The sequence below is a fragment of the Euphorbia lathyris genome, chromosome 4 (assembly GCF_963576675.1).
Source record: "Euphorbia lathyris chromosome 4, ddEupLath1.1, whole genome shotgun sequence".
In the NCBI taxonomy this organism is placed as follows: domain Eukaryota; kingdom Viridiplantae; phylum Streptophyta; class Magnoliopsida; order Malpighiales; family Euphorbiaceae; genus Euphorbia; species Euphorbia lathyris.
This window is the reverse complement of record NC_088913.1, coordinates 73,487,165-73,509,512: the sequence shown is the minus strand read 5'-3', so window position 1 is coordinate 73,509,512 and position 22,348 is coordinate 73,487,165. Positions and strand designations below refer to the sequence as shown.

At 36.8% G+C, this 22,348-nt stretch overlaps 1 protein-coding gene across 1 annotated transcript; it reads left to right on the top strand.

The window, feature by feature from the left end:
* The first annotated feature begins 18,685 nt into the window (after positions 1 to 18,685).
* LOC136227239 (cucumisin-like) lies at positions 18,686 to 21,438 on the top strand. The gene is made up of 9 exons (XM_066015907.1): positions 18,686 to 18,759; positions 18,851 to 18,942; positions 19,007 to 19,250; positions 19,332 to 19,861; positions 19,945 to 20,020; positions 20,094 to 20,312; positions 20,382 to 20,493; positions 20,575 to 20,782; positions 20,858 to 21,438. Exons 1-9 carry the CDS (start codon positions 18,686 to 18,688, stop codon positions 21,382 to 21,384), a joined length of 2,082 nt encoding a protein of 693 aa, XP_065871979.1. The 3' UTR covers positions 21,385 to 21,438.
* The last annotated feature ends 910 nt before the right edge of the window (positions 21,439 to 22,348 follow it).

Genomic DNA, 22,348 nt, shown 5'->3' with positions numbered 1-22,348 from the left:
TATATCTTTTCTTATATAAGAAATCGGAGATCAATTTATCTTTGAATTGCAGTCTAATTAAGGAAGCAAATTATTTGACAGTTCCAAGAAGTATTAAATCAAGCATCGATCAAGTTCAACATCAATCATGTCTTTATCATGAATATATTCTCTGGTTCAATCCTCAAACCACAAAGTATGAATGAGAGCTTCCAAATATTCAATCTCAAATAAAGCTCCATAAATCATTTAAGGGTTTCATGTCACTAGATATCTCAAGTTCTAGTACGTGTGATACGATTAAATTTGTGGGTAGAGCTCTTACTAGAGTTGAGATCTCATTCCGTCTTACTGAAGTAAGACGGAAAAATAATCAAGAAGGGATCTATGACCACCGGCGACGGCATTCAGATGCTTAAGTTAGTAGAGTTTAGGTAGATAAATATTAAACAATTAAGTATGAATTGTAAAAGATGTATGTATGTACCTTAACCGTGTGACATTGCATTCTATTTATAGATGTCAGCGAGATTCTGGTAGTCGGTCTAAAATATGCGTCCTAGTGTATCTTGAGGACAGGTTTCGACTCCTAGATGACAAATGTAATTTAGGCAGTTTGTAAAAGCATGTCTAATGGGTGTTACAAGTCTGTTACTTGTAACACCCAACTGTTAGAGAGGTCGTGTTTTTGTTGTTATAATTTGAAGTGAGTTACTTGCAGCAGTAACAAAGAAATTAGTGGGATCAATTGGAAAAACTTGAGCTGCAGGAGGTAGTTTGTAATTCACGCAGTGGTTGATGCATCGCATATGGTGTACACGCGCGCAACTTAGATCTGTAATTACAAATTCTATTCAATTTTTTTTAATTGACAAATGGACTCTACAACTTTTGAAGTAACAAGCATTGTACTGGAGTGTTTTCTGTAAGAGCATCTCCAATAGAGGGTGCCCAAAAGAGTGCCAGCTGATGTGACATCAGGTTTGATAACTTGTAAAGGGTACTCACTATTGGAGTGATCGTGGGTGCCAAGGAAAGTTGCCAATTTTTGGCAACATCTTGGCAACCTTGTTTATTATTTTTTTAATATAAAATATGTGGTCCCTCCCCTAGAAATAATAAAATCTGGAGCCTTTTATTTTTAATATTTATAATAAAATAATAATGTGTAGGATTATAATGGCAACTTTTCAAGCAACCTCTATTGGAGCATTTTTTAAGTAAAGGTTGCCAAAAGTGATGTGGATTAAAGAGACAATAAAATATTATATTTTGGGATCATGTGTTAAGTTTTGACACTCTTTTAGGCACCCTCTATTGGAAATGCTCTAAGAGTTTATTTTGCTTAGTTGGCACCTCAATGTAACAAACAAATGTTACAACCAGTATACATGCTCTAATGTGCCCAAATGGGATCGTATCCCGAGATGCATTTGGAATATCTCTTAATTATTGATCCAAGTGCCCCGAATAAGTCAACCTATAAAATGACCCGGCTTGAATAAGTCAACCTATAAAATATATATAATTTTTAAGGGTCTCATGGCACTTAACCTAGATATCTTAAAGTTCTAGTACATGTGATATAAATGAATTTGTGGGTAACCTCTAACGAGAGTTTCTATGCTTGAAGTAAGACAGAAAAAAGATTAAGGAGGTATCGGTGACCGACCATCCTATTCTGATACTTAAATTAGCAGAATTTAGAAAGATGAGCACTAAGCAATTAAGTATGAATCGCAAAGGATGTGTAACATCCCAAAATTTTCATAAATTTATATATAATATATAGACATTAATTCCAATGTTTTAAATAAGAGCTTGTTAGTAATTTCTCTTAAAAAAACATCGTACATCTTTTTAAGGATTTTTGGTTTTTAGGGTTTCTATATTTCATGATTTGACCTTCAAATTGTTCTTTTGATAATGTAAAAGCCTATTTTAATCAAGTATTCATGTCGCTAGAAAGATTTTATACCATTAATTTTGTTTTAATTTATTTTGGTCAAATTTGGTGACCATCAAAATTGAAATTGGGCTGAATTTGATTTTATTTTTCTTATTCGTGATTTATTTCATACAAACTCCAATTAGAGAGATTCAAATTACAGAATAAATGTTAGACATAGCTTTACAAAATGATACTTGGATTCTAAATTCGAACTCTAAAAGCGTCAAAATTGAATCGTATTTAGATGCATATGCTGAAACTTTGTTTTTGGTTTTCACTATTTTTGTCCATTTTAATTTCATACTTGTCCGATCGATCTGAAATTTATCTTGAAAAAATTCTAAAACCTTAAATAGAACTTCTTATATGTTTTCAAGGGTATTGCATGTTTGTTTTGACATGTATAAGCATCTTTAGTTTGACATATAAAATTGATTAATTATTAATTATAGAAAATACATTCTATGTTTATAGGAGAGCAAGTGACCGGTCAACTGGAACCCGAACAATTTGTGATACGGACGAAGCTGCGACTAACAAGGGGGTTACCAACATGGACACAACAATACGACGATCCAAGAGCAACGTGAAACCGTCTCGCTATTTGGAGCCTGATTACATTAAATAGGAGATACTAGTTAAGGTTGATTATTTTTCCTTGTTTGTTTAGGATTAATTATGTTTACTTATCTGTTTAGGATTAGATTTACAATTCCTTTACCTAGTTAAATTACAATTATTCTTGCCTATTTAAACCCTTACTTTGTTAAACTTTAGGCATTAAATTATCAATCTAATTTGCTATTCTCTGAAAGTTGAAAAAAGTTGGTGTTTTGTTTCCTTCCACCCAAAAGAATTCATGATGATACTCCCTAAGGCGTATCAACTAGTACATTCATTATGTCTACACCACGTACTACCGAATCCGAATTTCATGCACTATGCCTCACCCTCGAACTATACATCCAAAACACGTTACAACAAAGCCTCAAGGATTTCAAAACCAAAATTCGACATTCTGAGAAACCACCCTGCTCCTCCTCCTTCCAACATTCGCTCACATCTCGCATGAAACCTGAAGGCCCACGGTTCTCCGGTATCGGCCCCATCAACTGACTTTTTAAGATCGATACTTCGACTTCTAAGAAACTTCCCCCGATAACCGCGTTAAAATTTCACATGGATGGAATCGCCCTAGAATGGTTTTAGTGGATGTGACAAAATACGATGCCGATTCGGCCTTCTCAAATCGAACAGCTACAAGGACGCCTATTCGAACTCATGCAAACCAACACCTTAGACAACTTTATAGCACAATTCGAGAAATTAATGAACCAAGTTACTGGTTTTATCGAAGCACAGCTCCTTTCGTGTTTTATCCTCGGCTTGAAACTCACACTGAGTAGGAAAGTCCGTATGGCCAGACCTGCTAATTTACTCGAGGCCATTGATCTCGCCAAAGAATACGTCGATTGCGTGGGAACTTCGTCAAAAACACTTCAGTACTAACCGAACCAACTGAAAGCCTTAGCTTAATATTAAACCATTACTTTATGAACTAGGTATGGAGTATTCCCAATAGCTAATGGGACATGATTGAATGTGTATGAATACTTTACTCAATTAATATTCACATGTATATTTTTTTATCATTCAAAATTGATTTTTATCATATTGTTTTAAAATTATACCTAATAAATTAATATTTTCCACTAGTTTGTGTATTTTTACCATTAAATGATTGGTATGGAATTAACAATTAATATTAGGAAAAAAAAAATTAATATCAGAGCCAGGTTTCGATCCTGGGACCTGTGGATTATGGGCCCACCACGCTTCCGTTGCGCCACTCTGATTTGATGTTAGAACAAATGAAATTAAATGTAATATATAATATGAAATATGGGATATTTAACATATTCATCTCATGCCCATTCATTTGGAGCGTGAAGCTAATAAACATGGGCTCCAGGAGGAGGTGTTAGAGGGGTCTTCGATCCATTTTTTTTATAAAATACAAAAGTAATTTTAATTATAATACCATAATTATTGAGATCTTAATTATTAAAAAATTTATCAACATCAATAATTATTATACCGTATCTAAAATTTAATAGTATTCATATATAGAAATTATAATACACTCTGCTAAATGGAATCGAAAATTGACAACAATAACACACATTGTCTTTTTTTTTAATCACGGCCTCTTAGCAATAATAGCACAACAAGGGGCTCCAAAATTTATTTCAGAATTTTTCTCTTAATAATAATTACAAATTTAGTCATATAGTTATTGAGGAGAGCAGATTTAATCTCTACGTACAAAACAATACAGTTTTAAGCCTAACATTTACTAGATGGTACAATTTCAACCTCATCAACAGAATATGAGTTTTTTTAATTAACAAGTATCTGCAATTTCAAACCTTAATAGGTGATCAGAATGCTAGAAGGTTGGAAGATAGTCAAAACATAAATAACACATTAAAAAAAAATACTCATCTTTCATTAATAAAACTTGAAATCGCATTGTTTTGTACATTGGGTTAAACATATTTTCCCTTAGTACTATAAATTACCAAAAACTTTAATCTTCAATTGGTTTTTCTTGGATGAGTCAAGAATTAATTATATATATATATATATATATATATATATATATATTAAATTTATAGAAAAATGGAGTATGAAAATGTCTAGGACCTCTAAAATACTAGAGTCGTCCTGCTAATTAATATCATCGAGAGACCAACAAATAAACCATGTATTTGATACCATGTAAACAGAGACATAACTTAGCTCAAAAAGTACCTCAAAGGCATAAGATTGTCTCACATATATAAGGAGTTTTTTACCCACAAAAAATAATTTTTTACGGAATGATTGAATTTGCAAATGACAGAAATTAAACATACCTGACTCTTTTTTTCAAGGATATGTTGGTGCTAGATGAAATTAACTTGGCTAGAATTTTAGAGGTAAATTTCATCAATGGTGTACAACCTTTGCACCATTTCACACTTTGGTGTACAACCTTCGTTTTGTCTCACTAATATATATGAACTTATAGGTGACCTCCCAATATAGTGTACAGCAGGTAAAAATGACCTGTCAACGCCTGGTCAACGTGCCACATCAGCATTTTTTAACTCCTACAAAAATAAATTGTGGGACCACCAATTAGAATTACTTTTATACCATTCTCTTGTTCACCAATTAAAAAATTATGCTTTCTACCGTCAAAAAAAAATATGCTTTCTTCCTCCTCCAACTTGTCCCTCTTCCTCTCTCTCTCTCTAACTCCTCTCTCTCTATGTTATTTCATATTCATTCCATTCCTCTCTCTTACACGCACTCTTTAACTCCTCTCTTCTTCATGTGATTGTGGTCATTAAGCTTCTTTACTTCGAATTAAGTTGCACCTTCGATTCCAATGGCACATTCCAGAGCAAAATAAATCATATTGACGACCAAAAAATTCTGGGCAGGCTTAAGATCCAGCTTTTCCACAAATCCTTTTGTTGTTTCTAGACATGAGCGAAACCAGAGATTCATTTTATATAAAAAAATTGGGGACTGTAAGTTTAAGTCTAACTGCAAAACCAGAGATTCATTTTATATGTTTGTTTTGAACGATTCATTGACTTCCAAAAGTAAATATTAAATATACCCTTCTTTGCATTCGTTGAATAAAATGAAATCAACAGCAGAGGAGAACGTAGTTCTTCCGATCGATGAAATCTATTTAATCTATATTAACTCTTAGTTACTGGATTGCAGAAGAAATTTGGGGGAAAAATTGGAATTTAAGGAAATTTGGGGAAAAGGTTGTTTGGATTTTTAATCTAGAAAGATGGATGTCAAAGAAAGGAGAAATTGTTCATGTCCAGTCCGCTGATTGTGGAGTTCTAGAATTGATGCATTAATTGACAAAGATATGCCGCCGGTAGTGAAAGTGCAGAGTGAGATGGCGTTCAGCGAAGAAGGGGAAGGGATAAGATAGAGACAACGTTCGTCGTTCAGAGAAGAAGGAGAAGGGATAGCTGCTCAAATTCCAGATCTTCTTCTTAGAGGGAGAGGATTAGAGAGAGAAAGGGAAGGATGGAGAGATGAGTTGTGTAAGGCTATTTTAATAATTGCATTAAGAATAAGGTTATTTTAGTAATTGTATAAGGGATGGGTCCCATTTTTTAAATGAATATGACAAAAAATGCTGACGTGGCACGTTGACCGGTCATTTTTACCTGTTGTACACTATATTAGGAGGTCACCTATAAGTTCTTATATATATTAGTGAGACCAAATGAAGGTTGTACACCAAAGTATGAAATGGTGCAAAGGTTGTACACCATTGATGAAATTTACCCAAAATTTTAGTGAAGAGTCATGTTATTTAGTGATGTATCGCGTGTTTTAGTGAAGAGTTGTGTATTTTAATGAATAATCATCTTTGACTATAAATATTTACATTGTAATTGAGTCAAGTTGAGAAAATTAGACTAATCACAAAACAATCTATTTTTACCTTTTATTATTCTTTGTTTATTCTCTGAATTTCAGTTTAACTTTAACAGGATAATGTAACTGAATTCTGTGCAATGTAAGGGTAATCTAACAAAATGTTGTGCAAATTACCTCAGGTTAGTGTAAAGACATTATGTAAACCAAAACAAGTGGTAGAATATTAATATTTATCTAAAAATATATAAATTTGATATAGTTTTTAGGAGACTTTGTAAAAAAAAGTTAGTAAAAATCTCTATCCTTTCGGATATTTCAAGATCCACCACTAGAAGCATGTATAAATTTTATACATGGACGACCGTCCCAATGAGCTTCAATGGATTTGTTGTCAAGTTAACTGAAGCAGAGAAAAAGAAACTTGAAGGTATGTAATCAGTAAATTGATATCTATAAATTGATTAATTCTCCATCTTTGAGCTTGAGAATCTCAAACTCCCTCTTCAAATGAAGTACCTTGATTGTTCCAACCCTTTTGGACCCTTGAAATTTTTTTAATATACAACAAATGAAGATTTTCTGAATACACAATAAGTTTTACATAACAAAAAGCTACTTTTCCAAGTATAAAAAATCTCTACAATTTTAATTTTTCAGTAATATATAGTATGATCGTTCAACATTCATAACACATCCCCGACTCTATAAAAAAGGTATCGCATATTCCCTATAGCTAATGGGACATGACTCAATGAGTGTGAACACTACTTACTCCATTAATAGACGTACTTCAAACTCTATTTTTTCACATTTTCAATTTTATTTATGTGGTTGTTACAATAATTCTTCTCCAACCCATTACTTCATAAATATTTTATTATTTTCATTATATCAATATTAAGTTTAAAAAGAACTAATATCAGAGCCAAGTTTCGATTCTGAAACTTATGAGTTATGAGCCCACCATGTTTCTGATGTGCCACTCTGATTTGATTGTATAATTAATCAAATTAAATACAATATATAATACGTATATAAGAGTGTCAACAATACAATATTTGATTAAAGAAGAGAGATGGAATTTCTTGAGATCTCTTTGTATCACTTTATCGTTTATGATAGTAGTGTTAAATTAGTCGAGGAGGTTATATAATAGTGGTTGACTAATTTCATTTTATTAAAAAAATTATTGAGACAATATTTTGATTTTACCAATTCCACGACAGTAAATGTGAATGTGAAAATTTTGTTATCACCACCAAACTTGCATCTAGAGACAGGTATGCATGGTCTGTTTGGACCTATTTGAGACCCTATGCGAGATACGAATTGTAAGCTTTTCATACATAAGAAAATTTATATATATATATATATATATATATGTGTGTGTGTGTGTGTGTGTGTGTGTGATGTCGTAATGTCGAATCACCAAGCCTTAAGACATGTAAAACAGAACACTGTCAGATAGGGAGCCGGTGACCAGCGAACCCTCTCCGAAGCTTAAGTCAATATGTGAATAAAGGACTTAAGATGGAAACTATTAGTTGTAGAGTATAGAAATAATGTGTACCTTGCTCCTTGTGCTAAGCCTCTATTTATAGTAATTCAGGTTTTAACTCATGTACACGTGTCAGCATCATATTAATCCGGAACCTAAATTCCCTCCCTAATTGAGCTTGGTGTGTTTATGAGGTCCGAAACCTTATTTCGTAACTGGACCCTTTTGGGGACCCTAAATGAGCCGGTTCAAAGAGTAAGTTATGGGCTTTCCGAAGGCCCATCCGATATTATTTACCATATCAGGAGTCCCCCCCCCCAAACTTATTCTGAATACATCCTTTAGGATTTACTTTATTGATCTGTCATTAATGTAGCCGTTCTGCCTACGTCACCTGCATTGAATGAAGACAAACCTGGTCTTTTGTCATCATTACTGCCGCTACCTTACTCTTCCTATTAATACTAAAGAGACGCTTTGACAAGAACTCTCCATTTATCGTTTTTAGAAAGAAAAAGCAGAAAAAGCTTTCCTCTTCAACTTCTTCGATCCCAACTGTAAGTTCTCTTCTTCTTCTTCCTTTATTTCCATGGCACCTAGAGCTGTTACGAAAAAGGTTCGTGAACCTAAAACCTTACTCCTTCTTCCGAATCCCCCATAGAAGTAGATGAAGAAATTCCCGAGATACCTAATAAAACCAAGAAATTAAACCCTAGGGTTCTTGACCAACCATCCATTCTTACTGAAAAAGATTTAACGAATTTGAAGCAACAATACGAATGGTTAAATACTATGACTTTATCTCTTCCGTCTCCAAATGAAAGAGCCAATCTTCCCCCTTCCCCTTTGAAACTAGGCATCCTTTCCCAATTTTTGGAATGGGAAATAACCTTTCCCTAGCCGATGGTGTGGTTTCTGTGCTCAATGAGTTTAATCTTAGCCCCTGTCAAATCACTCGGAATGTTTAGCTGGAGCTGTTAAGTTTCAATGAAGTTTGTCTTGATATGAGTTTGGAGCTTACTGGTTCTCTTTTTTGTTTTTACTGGAAACCCATAAAAAAGGGAAATGACGATATGATATACTGGAAATATCATACCAGACGCGGAGGTTTTATTAAAGACAAGGTTCTGAGCCATAAGGATTTCAAACCGAAATGCTTTTAGATTGAACCCAATGGTTTAGACCTCAGCCGAAACCCCTATGCCGTTCCCGGATACCCTTTCTCCACCAAATGGAATACCAACCCAACTTCCTCTACATCCTGAAAACCCGAACGTCCTTTGTCTGATGCTGAAGAAGCTTCTTGCTCTCTTATTGAATACTATAAATATGATTGGAACTATAAAGAGATGCTGAGAGTCCTTCAGACCCGAGGCCGAACTTGTTTTTACTCTCGGCGATTCGGGATTATCTACCCCAAAACTCAAATGTTTATTGACGCCGAAGGTGACCTTCTCAATTTAATTCTTAATTCTCCTTTTACCTTTTATTTTGCAGGTCATTCTGACCATGTCTACTCGTGCGACCATATTAGATCGTATGAGGAAGGCGCAGAAACGAGAAGAAGTAGCAAAGAAAAATCTACCACCTGCCACCGAGAATCAACCTCTGAATTTGGATGCAACTAATCCTACCTCCAAAAGAACTCCTCCAGAAACTGCGAAGACCAAACCAGCGAAGGCGGCCGAAGCTGCTCCTGCCAATAAAACGAAGAAACCTTCTCTTCCGAAGCCTGTCCCTCCTTCGGTTCCAAAACCCACTACTCCTGAGATTGTTATCCCAACAGTAGATTTTTCAACTCCACCTACCAGAAGTAATATCCAAATGGACACTCCTCCATCTCTTGGTCCTTTTGGTGCCACACCCATAATTCCGGAGGTTGAAACAGGAATGGAAATGGAGGTTTCTGCTCAACTTCCTGAAAGCTCAAGCTTGATTGCTCCTTCTCTGAAGGTCAATCTTCAACCTTCGAAACCCCAACCTCAACTTTCGAAGAAAGACTTTGCTTCCTCCTCCAGAGCTCCAGAGCCTGCTTTTGATGAAGGTATTCTTTCAGATACCGACTCTGATGTATCTGATACCGAAAAATACGTTCGGCTGGAGTGTTTCACTGAAAGAGAAATGGAACAAAGTGCTATTCTAAAAGGTATAATAACGAAGCCATCCAAAAGGGCAATTTCAATCTCTACTAACGAGCCTTCTACCAAGAGAAGAAAATCCTTGAAAGGGGTGAATTACCGAATAGTGAATCAGATTACTGATACTGTTGATTTGAACGAACTTTTCAAATTCCATCAATATGATCGGCCTGAGGTAAGCTACCCTTTCTTCTTACTTCCTTTGCTTGCTTAATCCTTTTATATATTTTATAAAAAATCAAATTTTTGCAGCTTTGGAAGAAACTCTTTGAGAACCAAGTGTCACTTGATGTTCCGGGGATAGTAAGAGACATCTCCCGTCTCTCTGTTATGCCCCAGGATACAGAGCTTTTTGAACAGATTAACGTCCTCTCTTCCTGTGAAGAGGTTCTGAAGAGAAAAGCTTTGGTAATTCCTTCGTCTGTTTTCCTTCTCTTTTTTTTTTTACATTTATATTCTAAGTTTTTAACTTTTCTTCTCCTTCTAGGATCAAGCAGTTACCACCATCCTAGTGGATCAATACTGGACCACTGCTGAAAAATACAGCGAACTTCATCGAATCAACCAAAAACAAGCTGCAAACATCTTTCGTTTGAAGAAAGAGCTGGCCGAAGCTAAGGCGGAAAAAGCTTCCACCAAAAGGAGGGAAAAGCTTGCTTTGCAGAAAGCAAAAGATGTAGATGATCTCAATGAGCTTGTTAGGGAAATGGATGAACTTGTCCGAAAACAACTACACAATCTCCAAGCCCTTCAAGCAGATTATGATGAAGTGTTGAAGAAAATAAACACTGCTCAAGATAAGGTTGTCGAACTCAATATTGAGTTGAATACCTTATCTGAAAAGTGTGGAAACTTGGAACTTCTGCTTTTTAAGGCACAAGAGGAAATGGACGCTGAAAAAGGACGAACTGAGCTTCTGAAGAAGGGTATTAATCTTGCCAGAGACTCTAATTCGGCACTTCTTGCTAAAATTGAGTTGCTCAGCAGTTATTCGATCCATGAAATTTAGAGTTCGGTTTTTGCGTCAACTTTGTGAAATATACCCTGATGCTGATTTTGACTTCTGGGTAAACGTATTTCCTCCAGAAGATCATGAAGACGTTCCCGAAGTTCCTTTACCCGATGAATTTTCTGATCCTCGTGATCTTTGAAGTGTATTTGTATCTTTGTTTTGCCCAAACTCTTTCTAATTTTATTACCCTTAATTAGAATGTTTTTTTTTTTGCTTTATGATTATTGCTAGAATCCTTTTAGCATGCATATGATTAGCTTTTTAATTTAACCATTAAGTAACTCTAATTATGGATGTTTAAAATTGATAGAAAGAATATTCTCATTGAATCAACTACTTAAAAAAGTAGGATTTGACAATATTTATTGAACTTATAAAGATGAGCAAATTTAAACAAAGCCTGAATCAAACTATCTTTTTGATAGGTCTACTGATAAAACTTTCTTAGCGTAACTGCATTCCAAGTTCTAAGAATAGACTTTCCATTCAGTTCCCGAAGCTTATAGGCATAAGTATCCACACATTCTTCAATCTGAAATGATCCTTCCCAGTTTCTTCCCAGTTTTCCTTTATCTTGCTTAGACTGCGAGGCTTCGACATTTCTCATTACCAAATCTCTGTGAAATAATTGTCTAGGCCGAACCCGTTTGTCATGAGTTGCCTTGATTTTCTGTTTATAAGCTGCTGTTTTGATAGCTGCTTGCTCTATTCTTTCCTCCAAGTAATCAAGTTTCATCCTCATTCTTTCCTCATTGTCTTCTTCGGAATGATAAGTTGCCCTTGGGCTTAAACTCCCAATTTCTACCGGTACGAAGGCTTCAGCTCCATATGTCAAAGAGAAAGGCGTTTCCCCTGTTGCTGCCCGTGGAGTTGTTCTATATGCCCATAGAACATGTTGTAATTCTTCCACCCATGAACCTTTTACCTTGCCTAAATGCTTCTTCAACCCTTGGATAATGGTTCAGTTCGTTACCTCAGTCATCCCATTACTCTGCAGATGAGCTACTGAAGTGAACTGAAGTTTAATATGCAAAGAATTGCAAAATTCCCGAAATGCTTTACAATCAAATGGTTTGCCATTGTCCGTTATAATAGTGTGAGGGACACCGAACTTGCAAAAAATGATTTTTTCCACAAAAGTTATAATTTGTGTTGAAGTAATGGAAGCTACTGCTTCAGCCTCTGCCCATTTTGTGAAATGATCGACTGCTACTATTAAGAATTTCTTGTGATTCTTAGCTTTTGGGAAAGCTCCGACGATATCAATTCCCCAAGTTGCAAATGGCCATGCCGGTTGAATTACCCTCATACCTGCCACTGGTGATTGAACAATTGGTGCAAATTGTTGACATTGTTCACATTTTTAACCAAATCAGCAGCATCTACAACCATCTGAGGCCAATAAAACCCATGTAGTTGTGCATTTCTTGCTAGAGTATCTCTTCCTTCATGTGCCCCACATATTCCTTCATGAATTTCTTGTAAGATGAGCTTTCCCTCATTAAATCCGATACATTTCAATCATTGTCGATCGAATGACCTTCGGTATAAAAGCATTCAACAACCGAATACCTTCCCGGCTTTCTTTGGATCTTTACGTTTTTCAACTTATCACTAGGTAAAACACTTGTAAGCAGATAAGTAAGAATAGGATAGTACCATTTAGAAGACTCATCAATGGCCATGACTTCAGCTTGATTAATGCTCGTGCAAGGATTCGTTCGATTCTACAAGCACAACTCTTGGACCCATCTGGGATCGAACCAAGCTTCGCCAAATAATCAGCCTCCTCATTTTCTTCCCTTGGAATTCTTTGAACCTCTAAGCTTCGCCCTTCGACCTTACTCTCGACCAGCAAATTTTTGACCAATGCCAAGTATTTCTTCATTGATTCAGTGCGAGTTTCAAAATTTTCCATTAATTGGCAGACCACTAATTGTGAATCACTTTTCAAAACCGCCCTGTCCGGCTTAATAATGTTCAAGATTTGTAATCCATGCAACAAAGCTTCATACTCTGCCATATTATTAGAAGCCGTGAAACCCAATGAAGCCGCATATCGAAACCTGATTCCTTGAGGTCCTCGCACATAAACACTAGTTCTTGATCCATCTTTATTAGAACTTCTATCAACAAAAATTTCCCAAACCTTTGTCTTATCAGAAATTAAATTTGTATCCTCCGGTATTTGTATAAAAAAATCTGCCAAGGCCTGAGCCTTAAAAGCCTTCCTTGGTTCATACCTGATATCAAACTCAGTGAGCTTTAAAGCCCATTCGACAATCCTTCCCGAGGCTTCAGGCTTTTGTAAAACCTTCCGAAGCGGCATATCTATTCGTACCACAATGGAATGGCTCTGAAAATAGTGTCTCAACTTCTGAACCGTAAATACCACCCCAAACGCTAACTTTTCCAACTTCGGATACCGAACCTCAGCTGACCTTAAAACCTTGCTTACATAATAAACAGGAAATTGTTTTGATCCTTCTTCTCTAACCAGAACCGTGCCCACTGCCTCCTCCGAAACACTAATATATAAATATAATGTTTCGTTCGGCAAGGGCCTGCTCAAAAGTGGTGGTGTTGCTAAAAATTCTTTCAACTTATCAAAAGATGCTTGGCACTCACTAGTCCACTTAAAATTCTTCATCCCCTTTAAACTTTTATAGAATGATATACATCTTCTTGTAGAACAAGAGATGAAGCGTCCTAAAGCATTTATCTTACCATTCAACTTTTGAACATCGTTGATCTATTTAGGTGCCTCCATGTTGATTAGAGGTGGCAATTTCTGACACGAAAACACGAAAACAGAGCCAACCCGACTGACACGACACGATTGACACGAAAGTCATTTTTCTAACATTTATAACATATAAAACCATATAGAACATAAATATGAGATAACACGATTTTGACACGAAACACGACAATTGCCAGGTCTAATGTTGATGATCGTCTAAATTTTGTCTGGATTCGCCTCGATTCCTCTCTGCGAAATCATAAAACCCAAAAAATTTCCTGACGATACGCCGAAGGTACACTTCTCGGGATTTAGTTTCAAGTTATGCTCTTGTAATGTAGCAAAAACTTTAGCCAAATCCGTTGCATGTTCCTCAACCGATCTACTTTTAACGATCATATCATCAACATACACATCCACTTTATCCCCAATAACATCTCCAAAAATCTTATTTACCAGTCTCTGGTAAGTTGCACCTGCATTCTTTAACCCAAAGGGCATCACGTTGTAACCATAAGTTCCCTCATCAATCCGAAAGCAAACATTCGTGGGGTCTTTGGGATTCATACGAATCTGATGGTACCCAGCTGCAGCATCCAGAAGTGAATAGATTGCATATCCAGCGGTTGAATCAATCAAAATATCAATGCAGGGAAGAGGATACGAATCCTTCGGACATGCCTTATTTAAATCAGTAAAGTCAACACACATCCTCCATTTCCCATTCGCTTTTTTCACCAATACCACGCTAGCGATCCACTATGCATAAACCACCTCCTTAATATGCTTACAATCTACATCTTTTTCACTTCAGCTTTAATCACTTGTTGCTTTTCAAGGCTATGATTTCTCAACTTTTGCTTTATTGACTTGGCTCCTTCCTGGATATTTAACGAGTGCATCATCAGATCCGGTGAGACACCCGTAATATCCGCAGGACACCAAGCAAAATCTTTCACATTTGCCTTCAGAGTATCAATAATATCCACCTTCGGTTTCTCTAGAATATCCGAAGCCATTTGTACTGATTTGCCTTCGGCCAACCACACAGTTTCCAAATCGCCGACAAGTTTCGCACGCTCCCGATCCTCAATCATAGAATCCTCAATAAGTTTCCTGCACCACAACCTGTTTTCCCTGAGCAACTACCATGCCCTCCTTAGTTGGAATCTGCCATGCCAAATGATGAATTGACAGAGCCCCTTCCGATTCAGCCAAGAGCGGTCGCCCTATGATGATGTTGTAAGGTGACACAGAATCAATAACAAAAAATTCTGCCCTTGATCTCCATTTAACCAGTCCATCACCAATGGAAATTTGCAAATACACACTTCCCAACAAAGGCACCGAATGACCGGAAATTCCTACCAATGGGGAGATGATAGGAATAAGCCGATCATGCTCGAGATTTAAAACCTCAAAAGCCTTTCTTGCAATAATATTTACTGAGCTCCCTATATCGATGAAGACTCTGCGCACTTTGAATTCTTCAACAATGGCCTCAATCACTAAGGCATCGTTATGTGCCTGTCGAGTAAAATTTTCAAAAGAGAAATCTGCCCTTGAGTCAGCAATCTCTCCTTTTCCTTTTTCTACCCTCCAACGCTTTGCAGAGTGATCCACTCTAGTTCCTCCAGCGATCACATTGATCACCCCCCTTGGAGGACGATCATTCAGTTGCTTCTCCTTCGGCTCTTTGGTTCCGATAGCATTTTTGAGAAACCTATCCAGTTTTCCCTCTTCTGCCATCTTGTTCAACTCTGCTGCCAACTATTTACAATCTTCAGTATCATGCCATTGACTCTTATGAAATTCACAACGTAAGCCATTGTGCCTTCGTCCGGATGACTTGAGCTTAGGAGGATACTGAATATGCTTCCTGTTACTTTCCACCCAATACAAAACTTCCTTTCTAGGGGCATTTAAGGGAGTGTAGTTGCGCTCAACATGCTCTTTGGCCTTCTTACTTTCTTCCCTGCCCCTGTCACCTCTTCCTTCATTCGGTTGATGAACCGAACTCAACCTGTCTTTTAGCAAATGATTCAGACGATGACCATCCCACTTAACAAAATCTCTAGCCCTTCTCATGAGATCAGGGAATGTGTGAGGTCTTCTGGTGGTCAACTCCTTTAACAAATCTTTACTACGGCAATTCTCGGCCATCGCCTCAACTGCTCCATCAACATTGATACTTTTAATTTGAATTGCCACCTTCTGGAACCTTTTCACCCATTCCTTCAATGACTCATTTGACTCTTGAACCAAAATAATTCAAATCTTGCATGGTTTTGCTCTCAGGAATGGATGTAATAAAGTGATCACAAAATTCTTGAGACATTTGCTTAAAAGACCGAATGGATCCTGGTAAAAGCTGATCATACCAATAAGCTGCTGAATCTCGAAGAGTTGTATAAAAGAGTCTACACATTACAGCGTCTGTAGTCGTAGTAGTCTGAAGTACTCTCTGAAATTTCTTTACATGCAAAGTAGGATCTGTCATCCCGTTGTAATCCTTCAAAACCGGATATTAAAATCCCTTAGGCATGGGTTGGCCCATGATATCCGCGCTCAAAGGACTCTCCGTCTCAACTGCCACCACTCCTTTGGACACTAAACCCTCATCCTTCATTGCCTGCTTCAACTCTCCTCTCAATAGATTTAACATTTCTTCCTTTAATGATAGCTCTCCTGAAGCCTGCTTCGGCACGGCAGGCCTTCGGTTACCATGAGATTCAGATTCTTCCCGACCTCTTCTTCGAGGATTGCCCTGCCTTCTTTCTTCGGGAGAATCTTTACGAGAATATCGTTGTTTCTTTGGAGACCTCGAACCTCGCTCTTCACTTGTCACTCTAATCGGCGAAGGAGAATTATATCTCCGATGATAAGGACTGATTGACTTGTCCTTAGATCGACCTCTTCTCCCTTCACGCCAATGCTCCACTAAAAGCTCTCGCTTTCTTAGACATGTTCTCATGTCATGATGTCCCGTAGTGCACGCTATAGAACTTCCATCTCCCTCGTTCTTTCCTGCTCTTCTTGCTTCTAATAACTCCAACCGCATTGCCTCCATCTGTGAAGCATGCTTAGCTCTCAATATATTCACCGACTCTAGAATCAAGCCCATATTATATATGAGCTGCTTCGTGAGTCCATCCATAAAACACCTCTGTTGAGGATCCATAGATCCCAGACATGCCTCTATTTGCTGATCCAAAGCTGGCGTTACAAACAAAGGTGTAATCGGATGATTACTAGCATCCACCAAACCCCTAGGAAGAACAACAGAAGAACTTGGGATATCCTCCACTCCCTGACTGACGGCAGGTTGAACAACCTGGACATTTGCTGGTAGAAGCAAAGGCTCCACCACTGAATGGATTATAGAAGATTGAACATAAACCATTCTGAAATGAGTTTCAATCCACGTTCACCGCACCAAATGATGTTGTAATGTCGAATCACCACGCCTTAAGACCTGTAAAACAGAACACTGTCAGATAGGGAGCCGGTGACCGGCGAACCCTCTCCGAAGCTTAAGTCAATATGTGAATAAAGGACTTAAGATGGAAACTATTAATTGCAGAGTATAGAAATAATGTGTACCTTTCTCCTTGTGCTAAGCCTCTATTTATAGTAATTCGGGCTTCAACTCATGTACACGTGTCAGCATCATATTAATTCGGAACCTAAATTCCCTCCCTAATTGAGCTTAGCGTGTTTATGAGGTCCGAAACCTTATTTCGTAACTGGACCCTTTTGGGGACCCTAAATGAGCCGGCCCAAAGAGTAAGTTATGGGCTTTCCGGAGGCCCATCCGATATTATTTACCATATCAATATGTATTCTCTTTTGACGAAAAAATACCTTAGAAATTTTATAAATACATAAAATTATACAAAAATGAAAAAAAAAATAATATATTCATGTGAAATTAAAATTATCAATTGTACGCTCATTCATTTGAAGCGTGAAGCTAATATCATCGAGCATCAATGCATAATATTTAACACACTCCCTTATACCCATTCATTTGGAGCGTGAAGCTAATTAATATCATGGGAGATCCAACACTGAACCATGTATTTGATACTATGTAAACGGAGACCTAACTCATCTCAAAGGCCAGAAATTACCTCACACATATAAAGTCTTTTAGCCCACAACAACAATTTTGTACAGAACGACGCAATTTGCAAATGACAGAAATTGCATATATAAGTTTTAAACCATATACCTGACCTGAATTATTTTTATTTTATTTTCAAGGATAATCTAACTAAATGTTGTGCAAATTAAACCATGTTTAGTGTAAAGACATTATGTAAACCAAAGCCAGAGGCAGAAATATCCAGACTGTTTTGCACATAAAGGACAATGGTCTGATTATGTGTAAAGACATCAACTTTTTCCCTAAGAGTTGGGCGGCTTTATAAGGAATCCTATATTCTTGGACTTAACATTGGAAACTAGTCAAACTATTAAGGACAAATATGAAAAGTCCTGATTGACCATTCACCATCATTCAGGAATATTTATTTTGTTTCTATAAAACCCATCCTTTCTTACTCACAATCATATATTCTTCCTCAAATGGCAACCCTGAATTCCTCATTTCTGCACCTTATCCTTTTTTGTTGCTGTCTTATTACCTGCTACAGCACAAGTGATGGAGATAGAAAGGTAGACTAATCACTTCTTTCTGCTACTTCTATCAATCTCATTACTTCATTTGTACGGGTTAATCACGCCCATCCAACTATCAGAAATCGAACAAAAATGCTATAAATCTTGAGTTCTTAATGTAAAACATTGTCGAAGATGTCATGTGGATAACATGTCATAAAAAATGTGACACGGAATTAACATTTTTTTTTTTCTGAAGCAGGTATATATCGTATACATGGGCAACCGTCCAAAGGGTGATTTTTCCGCAACAGATTTTCATACCAACATTCTACAAGAAGTTGTTGGAAGGTAATCAACATTTTAGTGCAGTAGTGTTAAATTTCTAAGCATTGAGAACATAATTAAGAGGCTAACATAGTTAGTGTATTGCATTAATCAGTAGTGCATCAGATTTCTTGCTCCACAGCTATCATAGGAGCTTCAATGGGTTTGTTGCCAAGTTGACTCAAGCAGAGAAGAAGAAACTTGAAGGTAGGAACATACATTACTAAATTGATTATCCATAAACTAAGTAATGTTTGTGATATCTTTTTAGGAAGAGAAGGTGTAGTGTCCGTGTTCCGAAGTAGAAAGAAACAACTCCAAACAACAAGGTCCTGGGATTTTATGAGTTTCCCACAGAATGTAACAAGATCAACTTATGAAAGTGATATCATTATTGGAATGCTTGATACCGGAATTTGGCCTGAATCCGGAAGTTTCAATGATGAACAATTTGGTCCACCTCCAACCAAATGGAAGGGAACTTGCCAAGGAAACTCAAATTTCACTTGCAACAAGTAAATCTTAAGCCCTTTCAAACAAACATTCATAGGTCTATATACAAGGATTATGTTCTGACGATTTCAATTTGATAATAGCAAAATCGTAGGAGCTCGATATTACCATAGAGAAGGAGAAATACCTCTAGGAGACATTCCTTCACCAAGGGATTCAGCAGGGCATGGGACTCACACCTCATCAATAGCAGCAGGAGGCATTGTCGAAATGGCAAGCTTTTTAGGCTATGGTGAAGGGACAGCTCGAGGAGGCCTTCCTTCTGCTCGTATCGCTGTGTACAAGATATGTTGGCTTTATGGCTGTTCTGATGTTGATATTCTTGCTGCATTTGATGATGCTATTGCAGATGGAGTTGATATAATCTCTCTTTCCGTTGGTATCACACCTCCTGTGGACTATTTCCAGGATAGTATTTCTATTGGAGCTTTCCATGCCATGAAGAATGGTATCCTCACATCAAATTCTGCTGGGAATGGAGGTCCTTTATCCGAAACACTACTAAATTTTGCACCTTGGGCTCTTTCTGTTGCTGCTAGCACCATTGATCGAAAGTTCGTAAGCAAGGTGAAGCTAGGTAATGGAGCAATTTATGAGGTGAGTGAGCTTGCAGGCCTGTTTAACACACAGAAATGATACTTCAATTCAACAATGTACTTATCTTTCTTTCAATGTAGGGCCTCGCGATACATACAGTTGACATGGAGGATAAAATGTACCCTATCATTTATGGTCCAGATGCAGAAAACATAACAAATGGGGGAAACCCATGGTAAAATAAAAAATTAAAGATTCTGAAACTAAATTAGATGATTCAAATGTTTATGCCTATACTGAAAATGCAGGTATTGCACCAAAGGCAGCTTGAATAAGACTATGGTTGAAGGAAAAATTGTTGTCTGTGATGATGCCTCAAGTGTATCAGGAGCTATATATGCTGGTGCAGTTGGCTCTATAATGAGAAACGGACGATTAAACGATATGGAAAGAATTTATGATTTACCAGCTTCTGTAATAAGCATGAGTGATGAAGCTGACATATTACAGTACCTTGGATCCACTAGGTATCTATAATTCTACTATTTATATTAATGATCATAAATGAGTTGTATTCTTATGATGTATCTCTTCAGTGAACCAACTGCAACAATATTGAAGAGTACTGAATATAAGAATGAATTAGCCCCAAATGTAGCTAGCTTTTCTTCAAGGGGACCTAATCCAGTAACAAGGGACATTATCAAAGTATACTTATCTACTTTTTTTTTTTCTTTCTGTACCCGAATCTCGTTGCAGTTTTGTTGACATTTTACCCCTCATTGACAGCCTGATCTGACTGCTCCTGGGGTGAACATTTTAGCAGCGTGGACAGCAGCTGGTCCGGTGTCAGAATCGAATAATAGAACTGTTCCGTTCTACATAATATCTGGCACATCCATGTCTTGCCCGCACGCGTCTGCTGCAGCTGCGTATGTCAAGTCATTTCACCCAACTTGGTCGCCTGATGCAATTAAGTCTGCTCTAATGACAACAGGTAATGGTTTGTTGATCATAATTTAACAGATTACAGAGAGTAACTAACAGTTTTTGGATTTAATCTTCTTTGTAGCCTACACCATGAATGCTGATACCAACCCGGATGCAGAGTTTGGTTACGGATCAGGTCATATAAATCCTGCTAAAGCAGCTGACCCCGGATTAGTATATGATGCTGGAGAGGCTGATTATGTTAAATTTCTGTGTGGAGAAGGATATAGCAATAGACAGCTAAAGCTTATAACAGGAGATGATAAGACATGTTCTGAAGGAACAAATGGAACTGTATGGGATCTGAATTACCCTTCTTTTGCTCTGTCTACCAAATACAAGGAATCAATAACACGAATCTTTCACCGAACTGTGACTAATGTTGGATCAGCAGGATCTTCTTACAAGACAATTGTAAAAGCTCCTGCAGGACTTCAAATTCAAGTTCAACCAGCAGTTCTATCTTTCAAAAATGTTGGGGAGAAGCAATCCTTTGTTGTGACAGTTAAAGCTACCATGATTAAACCTATGATCTCTGGTTCTTTAGTTTGGGATGATGGTTTTCATAAAGTAAGAAGTCCTATAGTTGCACATATTACCTATCCTTGATTCAAGTTTGAGGCAGAAATTTCTTGCAAGCTAAATGAAGTAGAGATGCATCGTTCTAACGTAGATTTTCAATCAAATCTATCCGATTATGCAATTTTCAATCTTAATGCCAAACAAGCTGAATATTGAAGAAAAATCTGATCATATTTTATTGAGAAATGTGAAATTACATTTAGTGTTACATGATTATTGAACAATTTGATTAGAGAAAGAATAACGTACCAAAAGGGCCAATAGAGTTAACATTACATCTGAGGATTTCAAAATCCACTAGTGAGAAAAACCATAGGCAGTTTTTAGTTGGATGCATATGTCAAAAACCGAAAATTTCAACACTTAGGAAGATCAGCTGGTTGAGGAAGCAACTTCTGATTGGGGAGTCTCCATCCAAGACAAGCCATGTCATCTTCACTTCCCAAACACAAACCAGGAAGTTGTTTTTTCTTTCCAATTGTTATATTACACAATCAGCTGATAGAGAAATTGAAATTGCAGCAGGCTGATGACAGCAAATTTATAACATTTTCTAATGACCCTTGGAATACATATCATGAAATCTAAATGTCTATAAAAAAAAAAACTTCAAGATTCCAAATTGGCAAATTAATCCATATAAATAAATTCATGTACTCACTAACTGAAACTATTAAGAAATTGAAATCAGTAATCCATATGCACAATGCTATTTTCAATTTACCGAAAAAAATAACAGTTAAGGGAATGCTAACGAGAAAGTCAGTGGATAAAAGATGATAAAAAAATGTAAGAAATATATTACCATTTGTGAAAGAGGAATGAGAACCTCAATTCTGGAATTCTCCAAATCTCTCATTGAGGCTTCAATTGTTGGTTATCTTTCATCAATGCACAGACTGCTTTAGTTCAATAAGACAACTTACTTGAAAACAGAAGGAAGTGAGAACACTGAAAAGAAATACGATGAACCTACTCTGAATCCGTTTTA

What these genes read in the sequence shown, in the direction of transcription:
- LOC136227239 (XM_066015907.1), top strand. Translation starts at nt 18,686, where the DNA reads ATGGGCAACCGTCCAAAGGGTGATTTTTCCGCAACAGATTTTCATACC. An exon ending in ACAAATGGGGGAAACCCATG is followed by an intron (nt 20,021 to 20,093) that starts GTAAAATAAAAA and finishes CTGAAAATGCAG; the next exon opens with GTATTGCACCAAAGGCAGCT. An exon ending in CAGTACCTTGGATCCACTAG is followed by an intron (nt 20,313 to 20,381) that starts GTATCTATAATT and finishes GTATCTCTTCAG; the next exon opens with TGAACCAACTGCAACAATAT.